The sequence below is a fragment of the Bubalus bubalis genome, chromosome 6 (genome assembly GCF_019923935.1).
Source record: "Bubalus bubalis isolate 160015118507 breed Murrah chromosome 6, NDDB_SH_1, whole genome shotgun sequence".
NCBI lineage: Eukaryota > Metazoa > Chordata > Mammalia > Artiodactyla > Bovidae > Bubalus > Bubalus bubalis.
In genome coordinates, this window is record NC_059162.1 from 59,485,582 (window position 1) to 59,499,179 (window position 13,598).

The following is a 13,598-nucleotide window of genomic DNA, read 5'->3' on the forward strand; positions in this document are numbered from 1 at the left end:
TAAAGAATCTGCCCACAATGTGGGAGAGGTGGGTTCGATCCCTGGGTGGATAAGATCCCCTGGAGAAGGGCATGGCAACCCACTCCAGTACACTTGACTGGGGAATTCCATGGACAAAGGAGTGTGACAGGCTACAGTCCATAGGGTTGCAAACAGTCGGACACAACTGTGCTACTTTCACCTATATACTACAACATTTTTATGTTTAAGTCCAACTTTAATTTTGTTCAAACTGTTAAAAAAAAAACTATTAATATACAGAGTAAAATCTAGAATGTGACAAACTGAAAGAAAAAGTTGATATGCTTGTTGCATTGTTATTTTGATGGAATAGGCTGAGACAAGCAAAATGGCCCAGGTATTTGTAACATAAAGAATTGTTGATGAAAATGTGGTTAAAAAAAAAGATAAGGAGAATAATCTGAAGAGGACCAGACAATCTGCCTGTCAGCTATGTGACTTCGGGAAACTTGCTTAACATCACTGATGTAGCTTATTTTAAAATAAGTGTTCTTCCCACCAAATCACAGGGGTTTTGTGAGGAATAGATTAGATAGTGTAGGTCTTTAATGGATGGAAAATTTTTAAATGTATAGAAGTGCAAGTTTCTACAATAGCATGTCCACTTCCCTCCCTCTGTTGGGATCAGAGTACTTCCTTTCTCTCCCTAATGAGTGTAGGGACTTTGATGTAGTAAGATAGAAGATATCATTTTAGGGCAAATGGGCTGGGTTTTCCTCCTGCCTCTGTCACCCAATAACTGTGTGACCTTGACAAGTACTTAACCTAAAGTCTTCCTTTGTGAAACTTGATTAAGGATTTATGCTTCACAGTGTTCTGGTAAAGGGTTAGAGGAAATCATACATGCAAATTTCCCAACATGTATCAAACCCTCACTAAATGGTTGCTACTCTTGTTTTTACTTGTTAAGTCTTACACATTAGGAAAGAGAAATCTTTCAGTGTATGCATTTCAGTAGAACTTCCTTCCAACTGCATGTTTGGAAGTCTCCATCAATTCTTTTTATTTTTTACAAAGTTAAAAAAATATATATTTATTTATTTATACGACTGTGTTGAGTCATAGCTGTGGCAAGAGGGATCTTTAGTTGCAGCATGTAGGATCTAATTCCCTGATGAGGGAATGAACCTGGGCCCCCTGCATTAGGAGAACAGAGTCTTAACCACTGGACCACCAGGGAAGTCCCTCCATCAATTCTTTGTTGTGAGATTTCTTGCCCCTAATTCTAGAGGCTCCAGAGGTCTGTTCCAGCTAAGGCTGTTGCTACCTTGGAGAAGCTGGCAAGAAGAAAATTAGCATTTCCCTTTGCATTTAGTAATGAGTCTCTCTTTCTTTGTAACAGGCAGAAGTATGAAAATAACTGAGCACCTATAAATGGAGTCTTCATTAGGTGACAGGTCACCTTTTCTACAATAATTATACTTATGAATTTTCACATTGTTCTTGAAACCTCTGCTTGACAAATCCCTTAGTGTTAGTCAATACACTTTGAACATAACTCGAGGCATATCCCCCCTTGATAGTAAAAATGAGCCACTATACAACCTAAAGCAACATGACATTTTCTATGAGATATCAATATTTTTCCATCTGACATTTAGTAGATCCTAAGCAGCCAAAAAAAAAAAAAGTTGCCTCTAAGGTTATTATTTATCATTATTGTTTTTATCATTATGTATTATTAAGATCCACCAAAATGATATTAAGATGGTTCATATGAATGCTCTTTTTTTCTCATATTAGTTCAGCATTTTTCTTGGAAGTCTTCTTGTTCACTAATGCCCAAGAAAATACCCAGGCAAAGGAAGAACCTAGGCAGAGAATTGGAAGGACTTCTCTAACACATTCCAAAGACAAGGAGGGAGGCATGTCTCCTGGCCGAGTTCTTCCATCTATCATTGCACACTGCAACTGAATTGGTATTTATACATGAGTGATGAGTCCAAAATAGCTCGCACTTCTGTATTTCCCTCTATTATGGTGGGTAGAGATATGCTTACAAGAGCTCCTCTAATACTTGAGAGAAAATTCTAGTCATTCTAAAATTTAAATTTATAAAATTTTCCCTTGTCTTTCCTAATATTTTTGACCTCAGATCCATCCACGGGACCTTATAGACCTTAACAGACTCTAGGCTAGCAAATCCTAGACCAGTAGTGACAACCTACATCACTTTCAGTGTGACCTGGGAAAAACAGAACACTCAGTATCTCACTGCAGAAGTGAAAATGCACGAGTCATTTAAAATCTCTGAGAGTTCTCTCCAACATTACTTAGAGGCAATCAATGATTCTCTATTCCTTTATATTTCAAGACTTGTCTAAGAAAAGGGAACTTTTCTCGTGCAGTGCCAAGTATAGATTTACTCCTACTGATACTTTGTCGAGAGTTCTGCTCTGGGAAATTAAGTTTTTTATAACTGTGTTCCCCCAAGCCACGTAAGCCTGAGGAAGGACAATCAAAGTATGAAGGCAGAAGCAGGCTGGATCATAGCAGCAGTCTTTGAGTTTAGCTACCCTAGTTCCGGATTGACGTGCAGCCTGAGTAGTTCTCTCTAATGGTAACTGGAAGAACCCTTTGATGCAAAACATGACATACAATCATTGTTCATTAATGGTAATCATAGCTAATGTTTATTGAACATTTATTATTTGCCAGGTACTTTTCTAAGTGTTTTATGTGTTTTTTTTTTTTTTTTTTTTTTTTTTTGGTCATATAATCCTCACAGCAATCCTGATAGATTGGCTCTAGTATTATTGATTTTACAAATGAAGAAATTTACTTCCATTCAGAGAGTTAATAGGTGGCAGAACAGGAACGCACACTTGGCCCATCGGATTCCATCCTCTCAGCTCCCCACCCACCCTGCAGATGAGAGCAGCCTTGGTATTTTCCTATCTGGTTATCTTGGATGTGGATCTCTGCCCCCACACTGTGCAGTGTACACAATAGGATTCTGGCACCTACTTCTGGTTCTCAGACTACAGAACTGGGGAGGCTTCACTGAGAACAGCCTCAGTCTGGCCTGGGCCATTATCTGTTCTGTCAGGTTCTGCTGAGGGACTCTTGAGCATCCCACACTGTTCCTGTTCCTTCTTGCTCCAGCCTCAGATGGTTATGTCCTCTTTATTCTGACTCATTTGCTCAGTAAACATAATTACTCAGCCTTTGCTGGAGCGCCAAGGCCTAGGCAGGGGCTTTCTAAGGTTGCTGACCTCTCCCGCGTGTGTCACCCACGAACCCTGGGTGGCTGTGTGGTGCTGGAGCGCTCTGTCTTGTTAGCATTGTGAACACTTTGTGCTGTGTCACTGACTCTGTCTACCCTCAACTCTGCCCTTCCTGACCTTATTCTCCGGCCAGCTGTTCCTGTGATCTCCGTGCTATGGTGATCAGAGAGCAGAAGTTGCCTTCCCCTCTTTTCTAGGAAGAAGAACTTCCTGATGGGGGTTCTGAGCTGAAGCAGCTCTTCCTGTATTGAAACCTTAGGGGCATTTTCATGAACGAGTGAGTCCGTGTCACTACACAAGAGGTGCAGGTGTTGGGGCAGCAGTCAGTCATTCATGATACATTTATTAGGCACCTATTTATGTTCCAAAAACTCTGCTGAGCACGGGGGTTGCTATGGCGACCAAGATGGAAATTGTTTCTGCTTTCAAGGCTTACTGTTTTTGAACAAATCACACACATGAAGAGGCAGTTATAGTTCTACTTGATAAAGTCTCTGATAAGGCAATAACAGAGCATTTTTAGATCACACAGAAGGGGCACCTACTTCAGACTTCAAGGGCTGGGGCAGATTACCTGGTGGAAGTGACATCTGAGATTTAAAGAAGCTGAGTCAGAAGTTAGTCAGGTGAAGAGATTGGTAGTCAGATAGCGAGGAAGAGAAGAATGTTCAAGAAATAAGTAATAGTAAATTCAAAGGCCTATGGCAGAGCAGAAAGCAAGCAGAGCCAGGGTGACCACAATTAGCTCAGGATAGCCAAAGTGCAGTTTGAAGTAGAATGTGGTAGAATACAAAGCTGGATTGGTGAGCAGGAGTGGGGATATGAAGGGTAGCTTCCATTCCATCTTTCTTGGTATCTCATGGTAACTACTCGCTTTCTGGGCAAAGGCTAATAGAGTTTTGCCAAGAGAACGCACTGGTCATAGCAAACATCCTCTTCCGACAACACAAGAGAAGACTCTACACATGGACATCACCAGATGGTCAACACCAAAATCAGACTGATTATATTCTTTGCAGGCAAGGATGGAGAAGCTCTATACAGTCAGCAAAAACAAGACCGGGAGCTGACTGTGGCTCAGATCATGACCTCCTTATTGTCAAATTCAGACTTAAATTGAAGAAAGTAGGGAAAACCACTAGACCATTCAGGTATGACCTAAATCAAATCCTTTATGATTATACAGTGGAAGTGAGAAATAGATTTAAGGGACTAGATCTGATAGACAGAGTGCCTCATGAACTATGGACGGAGGTTCGTGACATTGTACAGGAGACAAGGATCAAGACCATCCCCAAGAAAAAAGAAATGCAAAAAAGCAAAATGGCTGTCTGAGGAGGCCTTACAAATAGTTGTGAAAAGAAGAGAAGTGAAAAGCAAAGGAGAAAAGGAAAGATATTGCCATCTGAATGCAGAGTTCCAAAGAATAGCAAGGAGAGATAAAAAAAAAAAAGCCTTTCTCAGCGATCAATGCAAAGAAATAGAGAAAAACAACAGAATGCGAAAGACTAGAGATCTTTTCAAGAAAATTAGAGATACCAAGGGAACATTTCATGCAAAGATGGGCTCGATAATCTCTGGCTCAATTATCTTCACGACCCAGATAATCACCATGGTGTGATCACTCATCTAGAGCCAGACATCCTGGAATGTGAAGTCAAATGGGCCTTAGAAAGCATCACTATGAACAAAACTAGTGGAGGTAATGGAATTCCAGTTGAGCTATTTCAATTCCTGAGAGATGATGATATGAAAGTGCTGCACTCAATATGCCAGCATATTTGGAAAACTCAGCACTGGCCACAGGACTGGAAAAGGTCAGTTTTCATTTCAATCCCAGAGAAAGGCAATGCCAAAGAATGCTCAAACTTCTGCACAATTGCCTTATCTCACACACTAGTAAGTCGGACATGACTGAAGTGACTTAGCAGCAGCAGCAGCACATGCTAGTAAAGTAAAGCTCAAAATTCTCCAAGCCAGGCTTCAGCAATACATGAACTGTGAACTTCCAGATGTTCAAGCTGATTTTAAAAAAGGCAGAGGAACCAGAGATCAAATTGCCAACATCTGCTGGATCATCAAAGAAGCAAGAGAGTTCCAGAAAAAAACATCTATTTCTGCTTTGTTGACTATGCCAAAGCCTTTGACTGTGTGGATCACAATAAACTGTGGAAAATTCTGAAAGAGATGGGAATACCAGACCATCTGACCTGCCTCTTGAGAAACCTGTATGCAGGTCAGGAAGCAACTGTTAGAACTGGACATGGAACAACATACTGGTTCCAAATAGGAAAAGGAGTACATCAAGGCTGTATATTGTCACCCTGCTTATTTAACTTATATGCAGAGTACATCATGAGAAATGCTGGGCTGGAAGAAGCACAAGCTGGAATCAAGATTGCCGGGAGAAGTATCAATAACCTCAGATATGCAGATGACACCACCCTTATGGCTGAAAGTGAAGAGGAACTAAAAAGCCTCTTGATGAAAGAGAAAGAGGAGAGTGAAAAAGTTGGTTTAAAGCTCAACATTCAGAAAACTAAGATCATGGCATCTGGTCCCATCACTTCATGGCAAATAGATGGGGAAACAGTGGAAACAGTGTCAGACTTTATTTTTTTGGGCTCCAAAATCACTGCATATGGTGATTGCAGCCATGAAATTAAAAGACACTTACTTCTTGGAAGGAAAGTTATGACCAACCTAGATAGCATATTGAAAAGCAGAGACATTACTTTGCCAACAAAGGTCCGTCTAGTCAAGGCTATGGTTTTTCTAGTGGTCGTGTATGGATGTGAGAGTTGGACTGTGAAGAAAGCTGAGCGCCGAAGAATTGATGATTTTAAACTGTGGTGTTGGAGAACTCTTCTGTGTCCCTTGGACAGCAAGGAGATCCAACCCGTCCATCCTAAAGGAGATCAGTCCTGGGTGTTCATTGGAAGGACTGATGCTGCAGCTGAAACTCCAAAACTTTGGCCAGCTGATGCAAAGAGTTGACTCATTGGAAAAGACCCTAATGCTGGGAGGGATTGGGGGTAGGAGGAGAAGGGGACGACAGAGGATGAGATGGCTGGATGGCATCACCGACTTGATGGACATGGTTTGGGTAGACTCCGGGAGTTGGTGATGGACAGGGACGCCTGGCATACTGCGATTCATGGGGTCGCAAAGAGTTGGACACGACTGAGCGACTGAACTGAACTGAACTTGCTTTCAACAGACTAACCAGCATGGGTACTTAGTGGCAGGGAATGGGACTGAGGAGTAATATTTATGGAGTCTTGCTGTGTGCCGAGGTTGCTGGAAGGTCTCAGAGACCTCTGGTCTCTGGTCTCCCAGCCCATATCACCCAGGGACCCCAAGCCAGCCAAGCACCTCCCTCTTCTGGGTAGAATTCATAGTGATTCTAGAAAACACCAGAGTCTTCCATCTGCTGCTACCAGCAGGGCTTTCCACTCCAGAAACTAGTGCCCTTGCTCAGGGTTCCTTCTGCTGTCTCTGCTGCTGCTGCATCCACAGCCAGACCTGACATAGCCTCTCTTGCTACGGGGGGACCTCACTGCATCAGTGGGTACCAGGGATGGAGCCCAGCCCTTCACATTCACGAGCACTTGTTGAGGTAGTTTTCTCCATTTTTACAAAGCAAGGGGGAAACTTGGGCTTACAGACATCAAATTATTTGTCACAAGCCACAAACCTATAAATGGCAGGGCAGAATTTGGACCTGGTCTGATTTCAAAGCCACTTAAAGCTCAACATTCAGAAAATGAAGATCATGGCATCTGGTCCCATCACTTCATGGCAAATAGATGGGGAAACAGTGGAAACAGTGTCAGACTTTATTGTTCTGGGCTCAAAAATCACTGCAGATGGTGACTGCAGCCATGAAATTAAAAGAGGCTTACTCCTTGGAAGGAAAGTTATGACCAACCTAGATAGCATATTAAAAAGCAGAGACATTACTTTGCCAACAAAGGTCCATCTAGTCAAGGCTATGGTTTTTCCTGTGGTCATGTATGGATGTGAGAGTTGGACTGTGAAGAAGGCTGAGCACCAAAGAATTGATGCTTTTGAACTGTGGTGTTGGAGAAGACTCTTGAGAGTCCCTTGGACTGCAAGGAGATCCAGCCAGTCCATTCTGAAGGAGATCAGCCCTGGGATTTCTTTGGAGGGAATGATGCTGAAGCTGAAACTCCAGTACTTTGGCCACCTCATGCGAAGTGTTGACTCATTGGAAAAGACTCTGATGCTGGGAGGGATTGGGGGCAGGAGGAGAAGGGGACGACAGAGGATGAGATGGCTGAATGGCATCACTGACTCAATGGACGTGAGTCTGGGTGAACTCCGGGAGTTGGTGATGGACAGGGAGGCCTGGCGTGCTGCGATTCATGGGGTCGCAAAGAGTCAGACAGGACTGAGCGACTGAACTGAACAATCACACAACTGTGCCTCTTTCCCGGTCAGCATTAGAGTTCTTATAGAAAGTGAAGTTGCTCAGTCGTGTCCGACTCTTTGAGACCCCATAGACTGTAGCCTACCAGGCTCCTCCTCCCATGGGATTTTCCAGGCAAGAGTACTGGAGTGAGTTGCCATTTCCTTCTCCAGAGAGAGTTCTTATTAGGATCCTTTAAGTCTCCTCTTCAGATTTTCTTATTGATGTTTTTCTTGAAGATGAGTCCCCCAAAGATTGGGTCAGAGGCTTCTGAGGAGACTCTCTAAGAGTGTCCCTTCCGCATGTCACTCCTACAGGGGAAGCACTGAATGCAAACACCTCCGACCCTCAGGATATGTGCAGTAACAATAGCAGCAAGCCCTACTAGGCTGTATCCCCAAGATTTAAGACAGCCTCTGCTACCTCAATTTGATAAAGGATATGACAATAATTTCTAATTTTAGTATTTTAAAATTCCTCCTAGGGGGTGTGGTGATTTTTTTAAATGCAGGTAGGTATTTAGGCAGTTCCTGACCTGTCTGAGCATATCACATATTTGTGATTAGCAGGTGAGGTTTCTTCTTTGTGACCTCCCCAGATTCTCACTGCATGTTGTTTTTGATTTACTTTTATTTTGGTCACCTTTTCTTATTACCATTTCTATGACAATTTTCATGCTAAATAAAATAAGTTTTCCTGTTCCTCTGCTCCCTCTTGCCTCTTTTCTCAAATACCAAGAAAGCCTAGGCACAAGTCTTAAAGGGCCTAGCAGTGGAGACAGGCGTAATCACCAGTGAGGGCTCCAGCTTCAGACAGGGATACTAAGGAATCAATCACTGGCTTTTATTAAGTGTCTCTTCTCTAAAAGTATAGCTCTCCCTACAGCCAGATGGCCCTGGCTCTGTGCTGCTGAAGGTCATCAAGACCCTGTCACTAATTGCTCTTCTTCCTGGTAGCAAGTAGAAGAAGCAATTTTCCAGTTGTTTTTATTGATCATAGGGCTGTTTCTCTAGAATACTACTCTCTATAAAAAGAAGGGTATGATTATTTTCAGATAACATTGTCAAAACACTTTTATAGAGGAAGGCAGTTTATACAGTGGTTAGAAGTACACAATTTGGAGTCAACAGCCATGAGGGTGAATTCTTGGCTCTATCCTTTACTAAATAGGGCAAGTCACTTAAATTCTTTGAACCTCAGTTTTTCTCTCTGGAAAATGGAAATAATATTACTTCATGGAGCTGATACAAGGATTAAGTTGCTGCTGCTGCTGCTGCTGCTGCTGCTAAGTTGCTTCAGTCATGTCCGACTCTGTGTGACCCCATAGACGGCAGCCCACCAGGCTCCCCCGACCCTGGGATTCTCCAGGCAAGAATACTGGAGTGGGTTGCCATTTCCTTCTCCAATGCATGAAAGTGAAAAGTGAAAGTGAAGTTGCTCAGTCGTGTCCAACTCTTAGCAACCCCATGGACTGCAGCCCACCAGGTTCCTCCGTCCGTGGGATCCTCCAGGCAAGAGCACTGGAGTCGGGTGCCATTGCCTTCTCTAAGGATTAGGTTAGCAGAGATTAATTAAGACAGAGTAAATAGTTAGCCTTATAAGGTACTGTTTTTATTATCATTGGTTAGTATTATCAAGAAAGTCATCTACCTGTCTCTCTTAAGGCCAACCTGATATATTTTAGTCTATTTCTTGCAATTCTCTTTTCTCCATACAAGTTCTCATTCTTCAAAGGTAAGGCATGATCTTGGTTTCATCTCACCATTTGCAATTATATGATAAAATTAAGGCTAAAAGAAATTGCATTCAAGAGGGAGGGGACATATTTTTACCTATAGCTGATTCATGTTGATGTATGGCAGAGACCAACACAATATTGTAAAGCAATTATCCTCCAATTAAAAATAAAAATAAAAGAAATTGCAGTTGACTTCTGGTTTTCATCTAGCCTTCTTCAATAAGATGACTATTTTCATTGCAGAATGATGAAGTGGAGTTTGTCCGAACTGGTTATGGTAAGGATATGGTAAAAGTTCTTCATATTCAGCGGGATGGAAAATATCACAGCATTAAGGAAGTGGCAACTTCAGTGCAACTTACTCTGAACTCCAGAAGAGAGTACCTGCATGGAGACAATTCAGACATCATCCCAACAGACACCATCAAGAACACAGTTCACGTCCTGGCCAAGTTCAAAGGCGTATGTGTTATTCTTCTTCTTAGATGCTACCTATCTGGATGGCGAATTCACTGTACTATACTGTGAGGATAGTACTTGCTTATTTCAAGTTCCCTGTACGTTTTAACTTTATTTGTACATTTAAGCCATTGGAAAAAAGATCCCTTTTCTATTCTAAAATTCTTTACAGAAAATTTCACTTTTTAAAAAACTTACCACTTTATTTGCTTTTCTTTTTCTGTTCCCTCTTTGTTCTGTTTCCTTGGTTTTCAACTCAGTACAACATCTTTTAGAAGGCAGAGAATCCTATTTGACAAATTTACATGTTATCACTTATTTAGGATCATTGGCAAATCAAGGCCCTGAGACAATTTCAGATTAGAATTTTACCCATTGTTGCCATGCATTTATTTGAGTCCTATTGTTTTGTTTTCTTTCTTTAAGAATGGTGTGTATTTATAGAAGAAAGTACCATTTCTCTTCTTGGTATTACTAAAGAAGAAAATTCAGTATGAGATAGAGTTTGAAATCTATTTGTCCAACTTTTAATGCCTTCCTAATTTTCTCAACTCTATGACCACTTAGTGTCTATATTTGATGGTAACTGTACTTTTAAAAAGGGTCTTGGAACTAAGAGAATCTGATTTTTTTTTTAGCACTTTACCTCAGATTTCTCTAAAAAGTGTGAGTGAAATTGTGCTGGGTGACCACCAGATTTCTGGGAAATTCAGGATGATTTTTTATTTACCAAGAAGTTTAAAAAGACAAGAAATGTAGACTAGAAAGTTTCTTTTTCCATGATTTTGCATGAAATCCACACCTATAATGCATGAAATGAACAAACTAATTGAAAGATTATTTCTGCAAGGCCTGTCTCCACCGTGAACCTTTCTCTTGCTAATCAGAATGGCCCAGCAAGCACAGACAGTGCTCTGGAAAAAGGCATTGCTTTCTTTAAAAATAAATTGAAAATAAGCTTCTAGTACGCTGTTTAAGAAGATGGTTGGGTACCAAAAATTCTTATATTACCTGTACTATGTGAGAGATACAGAAAAGTGAAGGAATGGACCTGGATGTTAAAAAAAAAATTCATTCATTGTACGTAGCGACCATAATTTCTTATCCAAACCAAGATACTTTTGAGAGTTCAATAGAATGCTTATAAACCTCAGATACGAAACAAAACTATCCTGGAAACCTGTATAGTCTACCTTAAATATACTCCAAACCATAAATAATCTGTAGACTGAACTAGTACCATAAAATAGAGATTAATATGAAGAATTTGGGTGGAAGTAGGGAGCTGCTTTATGGGGGTGGAGAGCTGGAGATGGTCTGTAGAAGGCATGTTTGCAAGGAAAGAAGGCTGAAGCGACCCTTCCTTAACGTTCTTCCTGGGGAAACTGGGAGGTCTGTTTGCCAGCCTCATAAAGAGAGCGGAGTGTTTTGGAGTATCCTGCAGTACTTTTGCTGGCATGGGTGATGACTGAGCTCATCTCGAGGAGAATCTAAATATTCAGTTCCGTTTTGCTCATCCACTGATGGACAGACACATCCTCTCCAGCACACAGTTTTCTTTTAAAAACAGGGTAGTCTCACCTGGTGATGGTGATCCATTAACTACACTTAGGGGCCCATGTGAAAAATGGGGATAAAAAGATAAATTCATCTCTAAGATTCTTTCTAAGTCTTCATTTCTCTGATTCTAAAACACACTTGATCAGGAAAGAGAGTCCCATGGATATTTAAAAATGACTTTCAATTGGGGCAAGTATTGCTGCTCATTCACATTTGTTTCTCTTTATAGATCAAAAGCATAGAAACTTTTGCTATGAATATCTGTGAGCATTTCCTTTCTTCTTTTAACCACGTCATTCGAGTTCAAGTCTACGTGGAAGAAGTCCCTTGGAAGCGTTTTGAAAAGGTTGCCTCACTTATTTGTGTTCTCAGTTTAATTAAAGACATTGGCTTTATGACATATGCTGAAATTTTACTGGAAACCATCTTTTTTTTTTCTAATTTTCAGAATGGAGTTAAGCACGTCCATGCATTTATTCATACTCCCACTGGAACGCACTTCTGTGAGGTTGAACAGTTGAGGAGTGGTGAGAAAATGTTTTTCATGTTTGATTCTGTAACAGCAATTTTAGTTTTTTTTTTTGTTTTCTTCTAAACAACTCTGTTTATCAGCACCAAGGAGAACTGTAGAGAATTTTGAACTCTTTAATCTGAGATGGGAATGAAAGTTGTGACCTTGGATTACATTAAAGAACTATCTGCTTTTTATCTTTAAAGTATAAAGATGAAATAATACCCTTTACAACATATCTGCGGGTTGAGTGGGGTCAATCATTTTTATTGCATGATCTTGAGGTGAGAGGAAAAAAAGACTCAGGCTGACAAAAGTCTCAAATCTCTGAAATTTCTGACCAGTGCTTTTTGTACTATATCAAACTATGATTATAATAACTTTATAGGAAATACCTAGAAAATAACAATCATGTTTCCTTATTTTGTCCTAATAATAAAACCATTGATATTATTATGATTACAATAAAATAAGCCTCATTTAAAATAGCAGTGACAATTATATAGTTCTTTATGTTTAATAAGAAATCTAAACATTAACTGTGGAACATAATTATAATATAGACCTTTTTGGTACTGATGACTAAACTTAGCAAAGTATGTCTTCCATTGATTTGTTGAGGTTGTCAGAATAGAGTTTAATAATTGGTTAAGAGTTGGACTAGATGAACTTTAAGAACTGTGAAGCCACCATGGTAGAAATGTCCCTATCCTAATGAAAAATAAACTTTAGGGATCATTATAAACTGAAAGTGAGGACTCTGAATTTTTTCTTTTCTCATCTCTCTTTTCTTTTGTCTCCTCTCCTTCTCTTTCCCACTTGTTTCTTTCATTTCATTTCTTTTACTTTATCTTCCTTTCATTTCTAGCTCTCTTCACTAAGAATTTAAGGTGGTATCTGGTAAACATCATAAATATCTTTTAAAAGATTAGTAAAATACAAGTGCTTCTTATTCTGAGTTCTACCGGGTGCTGCCTTCCCTTAGAAAGTCCTAGTCATTTAACATTTTAATCATTTAATGTTTTCCCTATCTGTATTAAATTCTAGACACAGCCAGAGCCTTCTCAGTGTTTGATTAACAGTTATGAAATTATTATTATATAAAGAAGACTGAATAACTAGTTGATAAGTTGAGAAGATAGTGAGTTTTTAAATCCTCCAAATGTGAAGAGGTTGGTTTGGGCCTTAATCTACGGTACTAGCAAGACTGGTGTAACTAGGGAATTCCTGGTGGTCAAGTGGTTAGGACACCACACTTTCACCATTGAGGGCCTTGGTTGGATCTCTGGTTCAGGAGCTAAGATCCTACAAGCTGAGCAGCATGGCCAAAAACAAAAGAAAACAAAACAAAACCCTCATGCAATGAGGAAGTTTTTGCATGGTAGCTAAGTCTACAGTTCTTGCAGACTAAGATGTTTTGCTTCCTTTATTGCTTTCCTATTTTAATTTTTTAAATGTAAACCATTTTTTACATTATAGTTTAACTTACAGTGTTGTGTTAGTTTCAGATGTACAGCAAAATGATTCAGTTATACACACACATATACATATATGTATATATAAAATCTTTTTCAGCTTCTTTTCCATTAGAGATTATTTAAATGCAAGATATTGAATATAGTTCCTTGTGCTATATATTAGGTCCTTGTT

General features: G+C 40.1%; 1 protein-coding gene across 1 annotated transcript in view; it reads left to right on the forward strand.

Annotated features, from left to right (window-relative positions):
* LOC102411007 (uricase) overlaps positions 1 to 13,598 on the forward strand; it is a 35,432-nt gene that overhangs the window by 3,452 nt on the left and 18,382 nt on the right. Inside the window, exons 2-4 of the mRNA XM_006070878.4 lie at positions 9,662 to 9,880; positions 11,667 to 11,783; positions 11,886 to 11,964. Coding sequence (XP_006070940.3) covers positions 9,662 to 9,880; positions 11,667 to 11,783; positions 11,886 to 11,964 — 415 coding nt within the window. The remainder of the gene's footprint in view (positions 1 to 9,661; positions 9,881 to 11,666; positions 11,784 to 11,885; positions 11,965 to 13,598) is intronic.